Source organism: Balaenoptera physalus (genome assembly GCF_965194825.1).
Source record: "Balaenoptera physalus genome assembly, chromosome: 5".
In the NCBI taxonomy this organism is placed as follows: domain Eukaryota; kingdom Metazoa; phylum Chordata; class Mammalia; order Artiodactyla; family Balaenopteridae; genus Balaenoptera; species Balaenoptera physalus.
In genome coordinates, this window is record NC_138884.1 from 27,234,171 (window position 1) to 27,254,356 (window position 20,186).

The 20,186-nt window shown below is 45.4% G+C and overlaps 1 protein-coding gene across 4 annotated transcripts in view; it reads right to left on the bottom strand.

The window, feature by feature from the left end:
- The window catches only part of MAML3 (mastermind like transcriptional coactivator 3), a 615,614-nt gene that overhangs the window by 408,928 nt on the left and 186,500 nt on the right, over positions 1–20,186 (bottom strand). For 2 of the 4 annotated variants that reach the window (XM_082463301.1, XM_082463300.1), the window contains exon 1: positions 8,870–20,004. The exons of the other annotated variants lie outside the window; for them this stretch is intronic. In XM_082463301.1, coding sequence (XP_082319427.1) covers positions 8,870–9,346 — 477 coding nt within the window. In that variant the 5' untranslated portion in view covers positions 9,347–20,004. Of the gene's footprint in view, positions 1–8,869; positions 20,005–20,186 lie in introns of those variants that run through there. 4 annotated transcript variants of the gene reach the window in all.

Below are 20,186 nucleotides of genomic sequence, written 5' to 3' on the forward strand. Positions count from 1 at the left end.
TCTGCTTGTTTCTTTCTAAATGCTCCCTATCTTTGTCTAATTTCCTCTAAAAGCTTGATGTCAAGCGATGATTATGGTGCTACAAGTGTTACCTAGTCCAAAAAAGGGAAAGAAAGATGATCATCAGCCTCGTTTTTAACAACCATCCTTTAATCTTATTCTCCACCACACCAACTAACCCTCTCCCCTCCACAAAGTGATTTTATTTGAAAGACAGTGAAATAAATGTTGCTTTAGAAAGCAATGCAAGAAAGCTATAGAAAGCTTGCAAGAAGATACAAAGCATTTAGTATCCTTGGGATTTTCCTATATGTTGGGTTATTAATGACTTCCATTAACACGTTCTCATAAAACCACAAAGACCATTTTATACAGCTGATCTGAAACATGAATGATGCTCTGCTGTGAGTCCAACGAGAGCAAGGACCCTGGTTCACTACTGTATCCCCAATGCCTAGAAACTGTGTCCAATATGTAGCAGTTGCTCAAGCCCTCACCATGAGACCTTGGCTTATGCCTGAGTGAAATAAGCCCCAAATCACTCTAAGTCTGCACTTGGGTGGGAGGCACGCAAATAAGTGATGGGACAGAAATTCATAAAAATAAGCCTAGCCTTTGTGTAGCACCATCAAGTCTTCGGGACTCTTACATATATGAATTCATTTGAGCCGAACAATCGCTCCGGGAGGTAAAAAGAATGACTACTGTTCACCTTCCCAACATGAAGTGAAAAGCCAGACTGTCCCATGGCCAGAGCTGAGATGCAACAGGGCGGCCGGCGCTTTGACTTCTTCCCAGGGACTCCCTACCTCCTAACGGCAGCCCCACCCTTCTCCACCTGGTTAAGTAGTAAGAGTGTTTTTGAAAAGCTGTGAGGAAAGCCACACTCTGTACTTTCAACATTCTAGGGGAGCTCCTTGTTTAAGGCAGGGTTTCTCAATAGCAGCAACACTGGTATTTTGGACAGGGTGACTCTTTGTTGTGGGTGCATTGTAGGATGTTTAACAGCATCCCTGGCTTCTACCCACTAGACAGCAGTAGCACCCCCTTCAGTTGTGACAACTGAAAAATGTGTCCCAACGTTGCCAAATGTTCAGGGCGGGGGCAAAATCTCCACCGATTGAGAATTTCTGATTTAAAGGAATCCTATGGTAAATCCATTTCAGTGGCAGAGGTAGTCATTTAAAGGAGCATGGAAATATTTTAGGAAATGATTTTTTTTCCCAGATATTGGAATACAAACAGTAATGCCATTAGCTCTGAAAAATACATATTTGAGTTTTAGTAAGGTCTGCAGGTTCAGAATAGACTACTAAAAGCATATGTTATCACCATAAACTCCCAAGGCAACAGGATACTATCTGTTTACCCCAAATGAGCAAAACCAATCACCTCTTTTGCCACCCATTCCAGGAGTTGCCTCCAAAATCTTCACCCCCTCTTGCCTCTCTTACCTTACCACTAGAGCTCCTAAAGTCCCTTACTGGGTACTCTCAATCACTGAGTTACTTTCAGCATCTACCAAACAATCAAAGAAAGAAAAATAACCCACCACTGTGAGAATGAAGGGCACTAGCAGAGCTTGTCTTAGAGCTGTGCAATCCTTCTGAGTCACAGTTACGACCCAGGTTGAATCTGCACGAATAGACTCAGCACTTCAGCCTTTTCTTTTGAAGGGATAGAAGCCCCGGCCCTGCCATGGGTTTTCTGGAGGTGGAGAAAGATCTTGCGAGAGGGAAGGAGAGAAATGATACAGTAACGTATCCTAAAAATCGTCTTCGCACACATAAGCACAAGTGAAATATGTTGAGGACTGAGAGTCCATAACGTGAGACATTACAAAACCAGATTCTACACAACAGAATGGAGACTCCAGGAGTTAGAAATTCTGGAGGTTGTTAGTTTAAATATAGTTCGCTCAAGTTTTCTATGGTTGTTAAGCCACTGCTTAAGGAGGATGAATGTTAGTTATTCTTACTTTAAAAGATTCTACTTCAGGGGTCTTCCCTGGTGGCGCAGTGGTTGAGAGTCTGCCTGCCAATGCAGGGGACACGGGTTCGAGCCCTGCTCTGGGAAGATCCCACATGCCGCGGAGCAACTAGGCCCATGTGCCACAACTACTGAGCCTGCGCGTCTGGAGCCTGTGCTCCGCAACAAGAGAGGCCGCGATAGTGAGAGGCCTGCGCACCGTGATGAAGAGTGGCCCCCACTTGCCGCAACTAGAGAAAGCCCTCGCACAGAAACGAAGACCCAACACAGCCAAAAATAAATAAATTAATTAATTAAAAAAAAAAATTTATCCTTCTATTAAAAAAAAAAAAAAAGATTCTACTTCAGCATAAAGGTCATTCCAACCAATGGAAGGTCCAATACGATTAAAAGAGGTGTCTAAATTATTCTTAGGAAATCACTTTCCTTATGTCAGAGGAAGTGCTGAAGGCCTTTTGAGATTTTTATTAAATTCCCCCAAGAACAGAATGCACAGCTTGCCATTAAAAAAAAAAAAAAAAGCACTGAGCCATAGTAGTAATGGCTTTTTCTATGCACGTGTGTATGGTGGCCCTAAGGGAACACCGTGTTTCTTTCCCAAATGGAGTTGCTTATCCACAGCTCAAAAGCCCTTCAACTGTTTAACAGATGGAATAGCCAGGTATACTTTTAAAACGAAGTCTGCGCCTTCTCTGATCCACGGAATAGAACCCTATGATCTTTAAGTATTCATTATACGTCAGGCCCTCAACTCCATCTTCTGAGTGATTTTATCCAGTCTTATTCCTTTAGTTCTTTAAACTTTGTTAGATTTAAACAACAAAAAAAGGTTGTTTTTTTTTTTCTAAGTTTTTGGTGATAGCTGATTTTCCAAAAGCTCCATTTCTATCTCACAAACATGAATAGTGAATTTTTGAATGTGTCTGTCTGAAAAGCATGCTGTATTTTTTAAATGAAAATTTGATTTGGGGGATCCAATAACTTTGGCGCAGATATCTGTAAATCAGCTTCTTTTGCAATGTCAAATTAGTTTGAAACAACACGAAAGTAAGCATACTATTTTACTGAAAATGTCACAGGAAAGGGGAATAACTCAGCCTGAAACTGTTGAGAAGTCACTGGCATCAAGTCTAATGCTGATTAAAAAACCAACACCTGTTATTCCCTTAAACCTAGCTTAAATAATACTGAAAATCTAAAAAGAACATACTACGCTGTCAAAGTCTTGGATGCAAGAGTGTGATTTAGCTTTTTCACTTCCATGAAGCACTACGGACTATGTACCAGAATCACTGAATGAATGAATGACATTTAAAAATCCAGTCTATTCTCTATGATTTTCACTAATGAAGAGTAAATGGTATACTGAATCAAACCCAAAATTATTCCAAAATAATTGGTATCTTATCCAATTGTTTCATTAGTTATAGAGGAGGAAGCACCAAAATTAAATTTCTCTTCTTATTGCTTCTTCCCACTCTTTGGTAAAAGTGCTAAAGATCAGTGAAAAGACCAAAAGGTTGGCAGCAGGAGGCTGAAAGAAAAACAAGGCAAACAGCTGGATCTGAAAACTCAATCATCAGCCTCTGAATAATAGAGTGAAAAATGCAAAGCTATTTGGGAGAATTAAAAGGCAGATATTATGAAAATCTTGGGACTGAGTTTTAAATATGTTCCTTTTTATGAGACTTTGATGTCTGATTGATTTCACAGTTCTCTATGACGGGTAATGTGGAAAGAGATGACAGAATTTAGCCATCTTAAGCTCAAGAATGTAGTACAGAAGTGTTAATTAATACACATGGAGCACTGATTGCAAGTAAAACTCTGTAAGCGACACTAAATAAGCCCTAAGTACTTCAGACATATCCAAGAACTACTACGTAGTGTGCAGAATGGCTTATCCTACTAGGTTCTTCCTATAGTAGCAGCACGAATGAGAGAGAGGGAGAGATTCCCCCATTCTTATCTCAACCAAATGGAAAAACCTTGTCAGGAAACCTTTTTAACAACAGTTGGCTATATTGGTCTCAGAGACGTATTTAGAAAATAACTCTATGTAACTCCATTTTAAGGTTTAAAATCCTCCTCCTTCTTACAGAAATGTCAGTACACCTTGTCCGGGGACTGTTCATTTTCCTCATACCAAGTGGCAGAAAACCTCCAAAGAGTCTAAATCTTGCCCTTATGATTCTAATGCGACTGGATAGAAAGTAGCAAACATGCCATCTGCCTGAAAACTCAGCTTTCCCTGGGAAAGGAACTCAGCCTGAAGAGCATTTTGTAGATTATGAATGATTAACTAACTATGCCTCTACTTTTCTGATCGTTGGCTGCCCAGGACTAAATAAAATGTACCACAACTAAAGTACATGCATAACACAATTAAACATGTATTGTAGCTTTTTTTTTGTTCCATGCTTCTTGAGAATTAAAAGACAAACACTTGTGAAGCACAGGGAAATGAAATTTCAAAAAGTTTTTTTCACAAACTTAAGGCACACCCTGGGTGGGCTATGGAAGGTTTTTCAAGGGACACTACCAATCCTATCACCCAGGAAAGCAGAACAGGATAAGCCAAAGAAAAGGTTCATAGGAAAGATTTAGAAATGGTTTGACATTATAAGCTTGCCAAAAAACCTAGATACAAAGCCAGTAATTTACCTTCAACAGGATAAGAAATGGGAAACTGGATTCATTTATACGGAGTTTTAGCCCTGGACTAGTAAGTATCTTGACATTTCCTGGATCTCTTCCAGAAATAGATGAGAACATTTTGGATAGGTTGCAGTTTTCTCTAATACTCAGCGTTTAATATGCTTATTATCAAATGAATTTTATGTGATAAACTCTTCAGAGCAGGAATCACATGGATTTATACAGTCTTTAAGCTGTGTATAAATTAAGCACACTCAGAAAGTTATGATGGCACTATGAAGTAGAAAGGTTATGAAAACACGGAATTTATCCAGGTCAAGTAAGACTACCACCATTTTGAAATTCTGAAGACTGCACTGTCATGCTTTTTGGTATGCCTGAATGATTACACCTTTGTCAAGCCACTCTATCTTTGGCTTGAGAATGAACCTGTCAGTTGGAATTTATCTTAAAATTTTAACCAGGACTTCAGGTTTAAGTACAGAAAATGAACAATGTCTCATCCTGCTACCACAAATTAAAACTATTTTAGGAAAAGACACCTTTTCAATGAGATTCTCTAATAGGTGAAATCAATAGTTTTCACCAACAACTCTTGTGGAGCGGAGGAGGAGGAGACCCTTCTGAATAAAGCAAGTGTGTGTGGGGAGAGTCATTTGACTACGTGTCCAGAAACTACCTTTCAGCTGAAGCAATGTAGCTTCCAACCCAGGCCTGGGCTATCCACTCTCTAACAGGGCTATTACCGACCCACACAAAACCGAGGCCCCTCCCAGCAGCCTGGAGCCAAAGGAAGATTTCTATTTCACCTCACCCACCCTGCTTCTGGTTTGCTTGTTTGCTTTTCATGCCTGTGCTTGTAAATGTATAAGAAAACAAATCAAAAGAGGTAAAGCCTTGATTAGACTGCCTTCTTAATCCAAGCCAAGCAGAAAGAGAACTAATCAATATTTAGTACTTTGGACATACTGGCCCTCAGAAGGTAAACAATAGCAATAAAACAGAAAATAATCCTATTCATCTTTATTTTTATCATCACCATCATTATTATTTGCCTCTGGTTGATTATGGCTTTTCTTTAGGGGTTTCCAAATAGCTCAATCTGAGAACTAATTATAATTGCTCTGTGCCCCGCCCCCCTCCCAGAGCCCAACTAAAATCCAGCAGCTAATTCAAAAAAAGGAAGATTAACGTGGTTTTTTGCAACCTGTTCTCAAGATTTTATCTCACACACAGGCTAAGTTAAAATACTGTTTCATTTCAGGGGCCAATGTACAATTTTAAACTATTTTTAAAGGAAAAATAACTTGTAGAGGAGGATGTTAACTTTTTCCCTTTCTTTTTTGTGGTACCTAGAATTTACATGCAACTCTTTGCTTAAGGTTTAAGGCTGTTTATTTTCATTACACTCATCACACATACTCGGACCACTTATATCAATGGGAGATGCATATGTGAAATACAGTTAAAGCTAGAACATACTCCTGTACATCGGTCTAACAGATAGGCTAAATTATTGTCACAAAATTGATAGAAAAATGTTATTTTCAGGCAATCATTTTTCAAGTCTGTTAACCTGCTGAACTGGGATTCACCATGAAATGTACTGCTTCGGTCTCATCCACTCAAGTAAGCACTATCTTTTTTCATTTTCAAAAGTAAGCTCTGGCTTGGGCTTGCTACCTCCTTCCAGGTAACTTCAGGACCCTGGGTTTGCTCCCACCTGCGGGTGTATCATAACCCAGGCGCGCGCACCCGGAGTGCCCCCACTACCCCTCCCAGGGCGGATATGGCACCCTCGAGAGAACACAACCCAAACGCTAAACTTTTCGGCCGCAAACTCTACTGCTCTCGCCCGCGATCAAAAGCGACCGGGCACCGGCTTTTTGTTCCAGCGCTGCTCAGCTGGCGAGGTAACGCCACAACAGTCCTCCATCCCCAAAGGTCGGGAGAGAGGCCGTGGGACTGAGATTTTTGGAGCCTCCCGAAAAGAAGCCCATTCCTACGCAATCCGAGCGTGTGGGGCGTACAAACACAGGAAAAGAGGGCGTGGAGCAGGCAACGACGATATTCTCAGCGCCTTTCAAATACCACTTGAGTCTTAGGTTCACGAAGTGGGTCTCCCCATCGGTGGCAGAGCGCGAAGGGGGGGCGGGGAATGGGAGACGGCGCGGACCCGGAGAGAAATAGGTACCAGCAGGGCATGCGAGATAGTCAAGATGCAGGTCCGACCCCGCCTCCGGGTACAATCAGAAAAGCTACAGTGTGTCAGTGGTTTTCGGCTTCCTGTTTGTAAAGCGAGAACCTCCCTCCCTGACTCTGTGACCGTCGTTCTTCCTCCCCACCGAGTCCGCCTCTTCTTCGCGCTCCGGACAAGCTCGGCGGCGGGGGCGGGGGGGGAGCGCGGGCCCGCGGGGCGGGGGCGGCCGCGGGGGAGGGGCAGGGCCTCGGGGCGCAGCGCCCCTCCCAGCCGGGCGGCCTCCCGGGCGAGCCGTGCCGCCAGGCGGACAAAGCGCCTCCCGCTCCCTCCCCCACGGCCGCGTTCCAGAAGGGAGGGGGAAGGCGGGCTCGAGGAAGGTGGGAGGAGGAAAAGGAGTACCGGGGTGGTGGGGCGAGGAAGGGGAGGAGGGAAGGTGCTGCCGGCGGGACTGGGCAGGATCGCGCCGAGGAGGGAGGGGAGGGAGGGAAGGGAGGAGGGGCTGGGCGGCCTCGGAGAGCAGGGAGGAGGGAAGGATTCTTGAAGCCCAAGATAAACAAATTGTTCCTCTTCACGTGCGGGGTGGGGGGAGGTGGGGAGGGTGAGGAGTGAGCGCGGCGGCCTCTCCTCTTCCCCTCCCCCAAGCCGGCTCTTTGTCACGGAACGCCCAGCGAAAGCCCGCACCCGCACCACCTCCGACGCCGACGACCCCCAGACCGGGGACGTGCGCGATTTATAAGCCGCACAGCGAGAGGGCCTCCCGCGCCGCCGATCGAGGTGCGGTCTGCCGGGGAAACGCGAGAAGGCGCGCGGCCCCGCTACGCTCCCGGATTTCCACCGCCCGCCCCACTCCGCACACGCGCGCAGCCCAAATCCGGGCCGTGCGGTGGCGGAGGGGGCTGCAGACACCTTTCTCAAGCTTCCGGCTCCCCCCCCCCCCCCAACGAAAGGAAAGCAAAAGAACCGGAGAGTGGAGATAGGAGAAAGGATTCTACCCTCAGGGTTAGGGGGTGGGAACTGCCCCTTCCTCCCGGAGAAGTTAAGCCATTGGCTGCTCCTCCTACCTCCAACCCACCCACCCAGCCATTTAAGCCTCTTTCACCTCCCCGCTACCTTCCACTCCTCCGGGCTTATCAGACTGGCCCGGAAAGTTGGCGGGGAGCGGGGCGGGAGAGCAGCGGAGAGAGCTCTGTGCAAACAAGTTTAAGAGGAGGAAGGGAGAGAATCCCCGGCGAAGTTGCGTGGCGGGGACTCTGCGCGCAAGCCCAGGGCGTCGCTCTCCCCTCCCGCCCCGGCGAGTGCCGCGACCCTCGGAGCCGCTCCACCTGCCGGGCCAGCCCGGGGTCTCGAGCTGCGAGGGAGCGCATCCGCGCGCGCTCTCGTGGACGCGCGCGCGCAGCCACCTTCGCTTGCTTCTCACCCACCTCAAAGTTCATTCACAAAACTCTCAGACTTTCTCAGCCCAAAGAGGGTGAGCTGGGGAGAGGAGGCGAGAGCATCTCCTTTCCTCCTCCTCCTCCCCCCAGGTTCGAGGGCCTGGTGCCCGCCCAGAATCTGCGACAGCATCAATTTCTCCCTGCACTCGGCGGACGTGCTGAGAGGGGTGGGCGAAGGGGGACCGGTCTGGGGAGCCCAGGCGGCCAGGCGAGGGGTGGGGTGGGGAGCGGTGAAGAGGAGGAGCGAGGTCTCAACTCTGGGTTCACTCTTTCAAATCGGTATCTAAGAAAGGGAGAGGGGGGTAAAACTTTTCCAGTGCCTCACTCCGACGCTCCTCCAGGCTCCCTCCGCCCCTCGCAGTCGTGACTGGCTTCTCCCCCTCTCGCCCCCTCTTCCCCAAATCTGACAACCCTGACAGATTAACAGGTAGCGGCGACGGCAGCTTTTACCTCACAAAAGTTGACGTTAACCCTTCGGCTTCAGCCCGCTTCGCCCGCGGTGCAAATCAGATCCCCGTGCCCCCCGTGGAAGAAGCTCCACGCCCCCCCCCACGCGCGCGCCCCGTGCCCGCTGCCAGCGCGCCCTCACCATGATCAGCGTGTGGTTCCTCTGCTCCGCCGAGGCAGCCTCCGCATCTTGCTGGGGTTTGCTCTGGTGCTGTTGCTTGCCCGTGCCGGCGCCCGATTTCTTGGCCCTCTGCTCCAGGGTCCGCTGGTAGAGGCTCACGGTGTCCCGGCGCTCCAGCTCCAGCTGCTCCACCTGAGCCTGCTGGTACCTGTTCTCGCAGTTGACGTGGTGCCGCCGGCAGCCCTCGATGCGCTGGCGGAGCCGCTCCACCACCGTGCTGTGCTTGGGGACGGCCGCCGATCCGCCGCCGGGGCCCCCGGAGCCGCCGCCGCCGCCGCCGCAGCCGGCAGCGGGGTGATTGCTACTCGGAGCAGCGGGAGTACTATTGGGAGTATTATTCACACCGATCCCGGCCCCGCCGAGGCTGCTGTTCAGGCTACTGTTGATGCAAATACTACTGCCATTCGCGGCAGCAGCGGGGGCTGCGAAATCCCCCATCCTGCTCCCCGGGCACACTATTTTGGAAGAACTTTTTTTATCCACCCCCTATCAGCCTCCTCCTTGGGTCCAAGGATTAAAATAGTTTAAGTGGAACGCGGGGGAGACGCAAGCACATGGATGGAAACAGCGATCCCGACCGGGCGAAAAAAAGGGGGAGAGATTTTGGGGTGGTTTTTTTGTTGTTGTTTCCTTTTTTTGAACTGTAAAGCTCGAGGGGAAAAAAGGGGGGTGTTATCAGAATAGCAACAGACACCTATCAACAAAAAGAATCACAACAAACTGAGCCAGCAGCAAATCGGGTTGCAACTCAAGGGAAGATCCGTTCTTCGCCTGCCTTCTTTTTATAATCCATTATTTTCTAATAAATTCCAGGAGATTTCCGGTGGTTGGCAAGCATTTTCTCCCTACGTACCGAAAAACACACCCCATGTACACACACAAGCATATGCCTCCAGTGCGGACACGCGCGACACACACTCACTCCACACCGCATCGGAAAACGGCAAGCTTGCTTATTGCATTTTCCTTCCACAAAAAAAGTTTTGGTGTTTATGCCGCCCCGTGTTCTCAAAGTACTTTGGCTGCTCAGTTGCATTTCACAGGAACCTAGATATCGAATCCTCGGGCTGGGGGAAGTAAACACATGGACAGTCCGAGGCGACTGCAAAAGTAGATCGGTGAAGTCCTTTGCAAAACGCCGCGCGGAGAGCAGCCCCTAACGCTCGGCTGGGCTGCCGCTGCCGCCGCTGCTCCTGCCACCATCACAATGATCAACTGCTCGCCGCCGCCGCCGCCTCCTCCTCCTCCTCTCGCTCCTCCACCTCCTCCTCCTCCTCCATGCCAGCGGAGTGATATCAGGACGCGCGAGCTCAGTAAACACGGCAGCGGCGGCGGCTGGAGGCCGTGAGACAAGCCCGGGGACACGGCGCAAAACCCGGCGCGGACTCTCCGCCGGCAGGAGCGGGCGCGGCGCGCACCGGCACCCGGCTCCCGCCTCCCTCTGCTCGTCCTCCCCGCCCCTCCCACGCCCCCAACCTCACTGCCACCCGGACTGGGAAGCCGGCGCTGCCAGAAAAGAGAAAAAGAAAGATTCTGGGGGATCTCGGGAATGAATCAACTTTTGACGCGCGCGCGCGTGTGTGTGTGCGCGCGCGCGCGCGCGCGCCTGTGTATATGTGTGTATGTGTGTGCGCGCGGACGACCGTGGGGACGCGCCTGGCTGGATTTAATTTCCTTATTCCAAACGAGGTATCAAGTGATCCCAAGTTGTTGTTATACATTTATACATTATATTGCAGAACTGTGCATGACCAGGCGGAAACATTGAAGCTTCGCAGTTGTCTGTCATCCCTATCCATGTAGAAAGAAAAAGGCAAATGAGTGGCTTGTTTTTAAAACCCAGGTAATAAGTCCTCGCTAGTAGTAACCCTGCTTGTGGACACTTGTTCAAACTCTAGGCCAGTCTTAACACACAAATGCCAAATTATGAACAAAAAGAAATAGGCAACAAAAAACTTGGAATATTATTTAATTCGCTGTACGTAATGATTGTTGCTATTAGGGCAATTATTGTTTTACTTACCCTTGGAAAAAAATTAAAATAAAGCAAGCAGAGACTTGGAGGTGAGACTAACAGTACATTTTAACATACTGTTTTGAACACTAGGTGCTAATGACAGCAGTAATTAAGGGTCCTTCGTAAATCAAGTGGAAAGATTGCAGATTTCATGGATTAGAGCTATAGGAAAAACACAGTATTTCAGTTTGTCATAACCAAAACAAAAACAAGCAAATATGCCAGGCATACTTTATAGCTAGATATATTTCTTTCTGTTTAAATGAGTTCACAATAAGTACAATTAAAATGGAAGAACAACCACAGAAAGTAATCTAAACTTTCTGTCATCTCCCCAGATATTGAGTATCAAAAAAAAAACAACCCCCCACTAACAACAACTAAGGATCAAATATAATATCCTTGAATCTGGACTTAACCCATTGCAAATACATAATTTCGAAAAAATTAAAATGGAGAAACTGTTTCTGTGATCATTAGTAGGACAAAAATCTTGATTGTGAGCTGTTAATAATAAGGCATTTTGTATTACCTCAATAAATCTTATAGAATTAGTTTTTTGGGTAAAAATACACCTCAGTTTTCTAAAATAGCCAGGAATAAAAGAACTTCGGATCTCATGCATTAGTCATGAGATCTGATTTAAACCATCTTCATTTCTTGGCATTGCAGATTAGCATAGGATGCTATTTCTAACCTCATAGTGTCAGCAATAAGAAGCTATATTTTTCTTCAATTAATCAGGTCTATATGGTGAACTATATCTTTAACATCCATTGGATTATCTGGTAAAATGGGCAGCAAAATCTTGACTGGCATGGTGTGAGGTTACCTCTAAGCAGTGAAACCAATGTGAAAGAGTATCTTTCACTGAAGTTGCCATACTTCTTCAGAGGGCTAGTTAGTTAACATACAACTTTGTGTATCATAACTAACTGCCCCTCCTTCAAGTCTGTTAGGAAATTAAACTGAGTTCTATAGCAAAAAGTCAGTTCTGATTCTAAAAACATAGAGAAAATTAGAAGAAATTTTAAGAAAAAGACATCACGAAGTGGCCTTTGTCTATTGCACATGTTCACTAAATAATATCTCTATTAATTCAGGAAACATATGGTTTCACTGCAGAGAGGAAGCTATGACTCTGCATTCACTCTCCTCTCTCTGCACTAGAGTCTAATTCTTACCCCTCCTCCTACCCCGTGGCACCTACATCACCCATACAAGACTGCAATTTGATTTACAGAGGCAGCAAGTTTGAGGGTCTTGAGCATTTCTGGAGACTTGGGTTCTAATTCTAGCTTTTTTCCTATGCCTCAGAATTTAACTTTTCACTGAGAGTTGGTCATTCTGAAAAAAAAAAATTCCAACGATAGCAGCAACATGCATTCCCGTTGAGCTGTTTACCTCTCCTATGATGAAAGGAAGCCAAAAATACACAAGAATTTGCATCCTTCCCTTTGGGGGATGAGCAGGTGGAGGGGCACATTTTGTGGCTTTACCCCAGAGCTCCCCGAAGACAAGTGGAGCTACTCTTGCACAACCACAGTATAGTTTGCTGCCTGAGTTTAGTGCATGAGTGGACTACAGCACACAAAGAAAAGCTGGCTGACTGTTCATGGGTATATGTACATACACACACACACAAGGCACCAATCTTGTATCTCGTCAAGACAGTGGGAGTGGCAGCCATGAGCTCCAAGACCGAAATGTGGGGAAAAGAAGGACGGTGAAGCTGTGTGATGGCGAATGGGGGCGGGGGGAAGGGGGGGCGAGTCTTTGAGGAAATTGACCTGTGCAGTAAGTCTTCCACTGTGACACACTTGAGGTCGGAAACCCCATCCTAACTGTGCAGGACGATTAGAAGAGAAAAGCAGGAAGTGAACAAGACTTAAGTCTTGAGCAACATAGGCAAGTTACCCTGAGTTAGAGATGTTCATCTACTCCAGTGACTTTAGAAGAAGCCAAGGCTTTTATACTGGTTACTTCTAGATTCTCATGATATCTCCTTATAAGGTTGCCAGCTTTGCTGGTCACCATCGTAAAGTACTCCTTGAAAGTCTTAGAGAAGTCCATGTTCTGGGGAAGCGATTTTAGTCCCTTCTGCCTACCAAGCACTCTGGTATCATGACCATCTTTATTTTTTACGTGAGCCTGCTACAAAGCCAAACTTCCGGATGGGAGCAATGGACACATCATGAGTGCTATTGCTCTAGAATGGCGAAGAAATCTGAGATGCCATAGCAGTGACGAGAAAGAAATTACGTGGTTGTATCCCGAGACTTTGATGATATCTCCCTGGATGCCAAGGAGAAGAAGGGCTGGATGAAGAAGTACCTGTGCCAGGTGGTCCTGAGGCTCTGCCTCTAAGCCAAAGCTGGCAGTTCTAAGAAGTTGAACCCGATTCCCTGTTCTTTAGGTCAATTCTGCGACATCCTCCCATGTCCATCTGATAGGGCTCAGTGTCTCAGAGTCAAGAAAGAGGTCTCTGTGTAGAAACTCCAGTGTATGTGCCACTTCTGCAGCCCTATTAATGTGGATCAGTAAATAGCACTGGCTTCCTAATTGTCCCCTAAAGAATACTTGGTGACCAAGGGAGACTAGGAATCCCCTGCTGCCCACCTACGGGTAAGCAAACCTTTATATGTGCCCACAGAGTGGGCCCAGGCAGTCCTGAATTACTGGCAGCAGTGGGGTGTGCCCTCAACCGTCTAACGAGAGCTATCACTTCAGTAATTCCACGAATATAGTTATGGCCTGCTTTGTGCCAGGCACTGTGGTAGACACTGGGAGTGCAGCATGACAGTGTATAGAACCCGGTCCCTATGGACCTGGAGATGATCCCACCAAGTGAAGTAAGTCAGACAGAGAAAGACAAATATCATATGATATCACTTTTATGTGGAATCTAAAAAATAGTACAAATGCACTTATTTACAATACAGAGACAGACTCACAGACAGAAAACAAACGTATTGTAGAAAGCAAACTTATGGTTACCAAAGGGGCAGGAGAGGGGAAGGATAAATTGGGAGTATGAGATTAACAGATGCACAGTACCACATATAAAATAGGCAAACACAGGACCTCTTGTATATAGCACAGGGACTACATTCAATATCTTGTAATAAACTATAATGAAAAGAATTGAAAAAAAAGAATATAGATATATACATATATATGTATAACTGAATCACTTTGCTGTACACTTGAAACTAACACAACATTGTAAATCAACTATACTTCAATAAAGAGAAAAAAAACGAAGAACACAGTCCCAACCTCAATGATGGCCAACTAGACTCAGGGCGGTAGATGCAGGGACTAATACGGGACTAACATGAAGTGGGTATGGGAACATGTAAAAGAGGCCTCAAGTGCATGCTTGGAGGTCTAAGCAGGCTTCTCCAGAACTCATGCTCAAAACTGGGTAGATGTGAGCCAAGCTAAGGTTGGTCGGGGGTACGAAGTGGGGAGCTAGGAAAGAGTGGAGCGAGGCTCTGAGACCTATTGTTTCAGCAAATCCACACTCGTTTCCTCTCACAGGAGCGTGAGTGTGAGAGGGTGTGATGAGAAATGAGTCCGAGGCTGGGAGAAAAGCAAGAGCCAGACCGTGCAAGGCCATCCAGAAGTCTAGACTCTATCCTCGGGACCAGGCTACCATTGAAAGGATTCAAGCTGATTACACTTTTTACTTTGGCAATGCAGCAGATGTATTAGTACACTGTTTTCTAGAGCGTGTTCTGAAGAACCTGGTCCTATAAGATGTTTCACCAGAAAGGTTTCTGAGTCAAGTAAGTTTAGGAGATGATCTGTACTGCATCTCTCTCTCAAAGATTCATTACCATGGGGAAGGCCGCAAGAAATCTGTCAACAAAGCATGTTTAACTTTGTTTAGCCTAGCGGTGCCAAAGTCCTGTTATCTCCCACAGAATGAAACACACTCTAGAAAGCTCTGTGTAGGAGAGAGTAAATATCGAAGGCAGTTGTAAATCTACTTAAGTTCACAATTGCCTGGGCAGGTAGTCTGTGACAAAGACCACACTCCCCTTACCATCTGCTTTGCCAGAATCACTAGCACCCAGGGTTCAAGACCCTTCCCTAACCTTAACTGGATATGTTGAATTCTGACCTTTAAGCAGTAGGGAAGCAGCAACACAAAGGCAAAAATCCCAGAAGGGGGCATTTGACTAGACTTTTTCAGCATTAGTACTTTGAGTGTCATGTTAATGTCTATCTCTGTATAATAAAACCTCCTTATTAGGGGGAAAGGTCAGTAGTTATTTAACTGAAAATCCTAACTATGTAACATCTTTAAAGATTTAGAGTTTTTTAACTTTTGAAGCATGCACTCTGTCTAGTCTAACAATTACTGGCCTCTTAGAGCTACTTTAATGAGCTCCTTCTACCTAGTAAACCAATTGTATGTAGGTGACATCCCCAAGGACAAAGGGTGTTTCAAAAGTTTGTTTCCTTAAGTATTTAAATATTCCTAACAAGACGCTGTTTACACGGACTTCCCTGGTGGCGCAGTGGTTAAGAATCCACCTGCCAATGCAAGGGACACGGGTTCAATACCTGGTCCGGGAAGATCCCACATGCCGCAGAGCAACTAAACCCATACACCACAACTACTGAGCCCGCATGCTGCAACTACTGAAGCCTGTGTTCCTAGAGCCCGTGCTCCGCAACAAGAGAAGCCACCACAGTGAGAAGCCTGTGCACCGCAATGAAGAGTAGCCCCCGCTCACCGCAACTAGAGAAAGCCCGCGCGCAGCAACAAAGACCCAACTCAGCCAAAAAAAAAAAAAAAAAAGACCCTGTTTATGTGATTAATTTTCACTTTTTAATTACAAAAGGGTTTACTTAGCTCTAGACCAGGTCATAAATTTGAGAGGAATGCGAATTAATGGGGTTTATTTTCTTGTTCATGTATTTTAATATGTATATAAGAGTTTTATGGTTATTAGGAGAAAGTTATCTAAAGTCCATGGCAGACAAATTTTTTAAAAGCCTTTCGTTCTGTTTCACATGTACCTCTATTCCCAGTGCTAAGTAGTTTGAGATAACAAGGCATCTGCCTTGAACAAGGTCTGGCTTCCATGTAAGACATTGAAGACCTCTGAAATTTGGGGAAAATATTTATAAAATCTCTTATTTATTGAGGCCTATCAGCAGCCAAATTGTTAACTTCAAAAACAATTATTTAACAAATAAAGAACTGAAAAATTGTACTTTTTTGTAGTAAACATTTACTGGTGATCAGCAATAGCCTAGGATATAATTTTAATGGTCAACAGTCACTGAAAACTTGCTCTATTGCAGGTTCTGTTATTAGGCCCCCACTTCACTGGTGAAGAAACTGAGGCACAGAAAGCTTAAGGAACTTTCCCCAAACCAGAGATGAACAGTGGCAGAGTCTGAACTTGAACCCAGGCTGTCTGACCCCCAGAGCACACACACTATTGAAGAAACACGACATTAGAAGAAGGTCCCTAAGGTTCCTTCTAATTTTAAGGGTCTACGCTTCTACGAAATTAAGATCACTGACTTTTACCCAGATCTCACTTTAACAGAAGGCTCTTGCTACAATGCTTAGGAGGGTTTCAGCTAAGAAGAAATTCTTCCAGAAGGCTGTCTTTGGCCAGGCTTCCCTCAGCCCCAGCTCTGGGTTAGTCACCTTCTTGGTGCTCTGAAAATTGTGTGCGGTTCTCTGTCTTGGCACTTACACTATCACATTATATTATAATTGTCTATCTACTTGTCTATCTCTCGCTTGTGTTCTGTTAGTCTTTGGACTTGACACAGGGCCTGGCCATGACAGAGCTCCGTAACTGCGTTAGGGAGCATGAGTAAATGAAAGAGTGAACGGTTCAGTTTACCAAAATTACAAAATGGGAAAGGGAGTTGTGACCAGTCCTGAACAGTAGTCCCGAGGAGAGGAAGACTGCACTACCATTCTGTAGAAACGATCTGAATGCAATATAAGAAAATCACAGTCAGGTGTGGCTTGTTTTTTCAAAATGTTGTTTCTCAGGGGTTTGAGGTATTCTGTAAATTGGCTTAGAGAGGTGCAGGGGTGGAAGAAAGGCAAATGGAGTAGAGCCAGCCTCTTACAGATTCTCTCAGAGCATCAGCTGTCTGTCAGCAAGGGGAATGGCTCATGTTTATTGTACACCCATGGCCATGGTCAGATATTAGGCAAGGCTTTTCCTGTGTTAACCAACTTAATAATCCCAACAACCCTAGGAGGTATGTAAACTAGAATTGTCCCAAATGTGCTCTAACATGAATTCAACTACATGCTCTCAGTTTTGTGTGTATATGTATATTCCATCTCTTTCTTCTGTGCTCAGAAATGAAAAAGGGAGGGAGGGAAGTTGCTCAGAATCAGTAGAGGAATGTAATACACCATGCATATTTATTTCACTTCATGGATGGTGTAAGGGTTTTAAGGTGATTACAACTACACACTTGAGAGAGATGTAACTCCACCATCTTATTATCCCCATTTTACAGATGAGAAAATGGAGGCTTAAAGAGCTTACATAACTCATATCCAAATCAACTCCAAAGCCTCTGTCTTATGCACCTGTCTGAATTCAACTTTGTGTTTTGTTGTTGGTGGTGGTGGTTGTGTCTTGGAGCCCTTCTGTTGCTGCTATTGTCACCCATCCAGCAAATATTTATTGACTATTGACAAGTCCTACGTTAGGCGCAAGGGATGCATACTTGAACAGAAACATTTTCCTCCCCGGAGGAGCTTAATAATCTAGTGGAGAGAAGGAAAGATAAATCATACAACAGGCTAACATAATTGTAGTCAGCTCTTGACTGACCAGAGTTTGAGGGAGTCATAGGAATGGGTTTGTCACAGTTAAGACAAAACCTGTGAGAAGGGGATTGGAAAAAAACATTAGATTAACCTAAGCTTAGTTAGAATGACAGCCAATATTAAGGGAAGGTTTACCGTTCTACTCATGCCATTCAAAAGGTAAAAAAATAATAAGATACAACAGTTTAAGTATACAAAACATCACTTTCATTGTCTGATGAAAAATCGCCCAAAGCTATCTGCTTAATGGTTTAATATTGCCTGTTCCTCAGCTGAACGCTCCCTTTTTAACACTGGAACAAAGCCTAAGCAACATCAGTTTGTCTTTGAGCAAACTGCATTCTTCACTGTCACTCTAGTAGACAGTCTAGGTCAGCAGTTTTTAAGCCACGTTGAGCCCTAAGAATTCCCTGGGAGGGGCCTCAGGGGCTGGGCATGGTGGGGAGAGGAGTTGGTTGGTTCTTGGCCGCTCTTCAACTCAACTCAAATTGGAGTAAGATTGCCTTTGAAGAAAAGGTTCCACAGCTAAAAAGTGTTTGAAAATAGTTTTATGTTTCATCTTGTTTTGCTGGCAAACTCTCCTTCTCTCCCCAACCCAATCTTCGTCCTCCATCACACACATACTATCATTTCACTCTTCTTGATGTCACCAAATTCTGGTTCACATTGGCTCGGAATTGGTTAACTTTGGCTCCGAAATTTAGTGATCCGCTTGTTAATGTCAGCTTCCTCAAATTTCTCTTCTTTTCTCTGAGCTGGGCAGGTATAAGGATGACCTAACTAAGTGTGCGACGAGGTGGAGAAAACCGTATTGTCTAGAAATACATTGGGGGAGCACTGTGCATGTTTAGAAGGCATGCTAGCATCATTTGCCTGGTGTAGTGGTGGGGTGGGGTTTGCGAGACCCTAGAGTCACGCAAAGGTAGACGGTGGATAATCTGCCTGCTAAGAAGCGTATGTCCTGGTACCACAAGGGTTTTGTCTTACTGATTGGGGTACACAAGTTTGGGACTACGGAGGGGGAACAGCTACTAAGGATGGAACCTCTTTTGCTACCCCCAGTTTCTTCTTCGAGTAAATGCCAAACAAAGTGATTTCAAGGTCCACCAAATGATTAACCTATCCAGGCATCCACATACCTTGGTCCAGTCATGACTCTGGTTATACGTTGGCTTTTGGAGAGGCCAGAAAATCATCGAATGTGAAATGTGACCATTTTAGGATCAGTGTATTAGTTAGCGCCTGTGAGATTTAAAACAAAGGTCTCAGCTTTGGCTGCCACGCTTTTCATTTCTTCTGCATCCCCTCCTGCCAATTCTCTGTTAAAGAAAAATCTTCAGCATGGGAGAAGGAAAAAGCCTGTAATACCTCAGGTGCCATAAGGAACAGACGAGGCATAGGGCTGAAGTGATGGCCGCTCAGACAGGGGAAGTTTATTGATCCAGTTCTGCTCACCAGCCGTGGATTAGTCACTGACAGATGTTGCAAAAAGACAAGAAGGAAAGGCTGATTGGCAAGGGTCAGGGTCACCCAACCTTAAAGTAGAAGCAACATGGCATCTGTTGGTTAAAATAAAGTTCCAGCCATGGACATTATACAGATCTGTAGTCATTAAAAACTTTTGGGTTTTTTTTGACACAAGCACTGTTGTTTTTTTTAAACTATGTTAATCTCCTTAAGTACTGTTGCTTTTGGCTTCTCAATTACCATGCACATGTCATCTGGTAACAGAACACCTTTATAGCTTTTCAAACCCTCCTACCTACATTCTCAGCCCATGAAGTTAGCAGTGGGGCAGGGAGACGGAACGTTCCCTGGTTGCAGGGGCATGTTGGTCACCCAGATCACCTTCCTCTTGACCACAGTGATTGATGCAAAGATGGACGTGTGACTCGGACTGGTCCAATTAAAGCTCTCTCTGGGAATTTTGCTGGAAATGCCAGAAAAGGAACATTTTTCTCCTCCAGGAATCATGGAAGTTAAGGACCGTAAATGCCTGGAGCTGCCTGGGGCCAGCTTTGATATAGCAAAGACAAAGCCTATTTGAAAATAAAGCCAACTCAGAGGAAAACAGAGCCAAGAAATGGAGAGTCCTCGTGACACCATTTCTGTCCTGAATCCAGGTGGGCCTACGGCCAAGATGCCCTAGAAGTTTCAATTATATAAGCCAATAATTCTCCCTTTTCTTACATTTTCCTCCCTCCCTTCCTTCCTTCCTTCCTTCCATTCTTTCAACTGTGTGTGTGTGTGTGTTATAATTGAAATATCTATCAATTAGGGACTGGCTAAATAAATTATATAATATCCAAACAATGAATTATATGCAATAATTTAAAGGATTCATATATTATTGCACACATGAATTATCGCATTACTTATCATAGCAAAAAAAAAGTGAAAACCACTATTGGGGGATGGGAAAACTATAT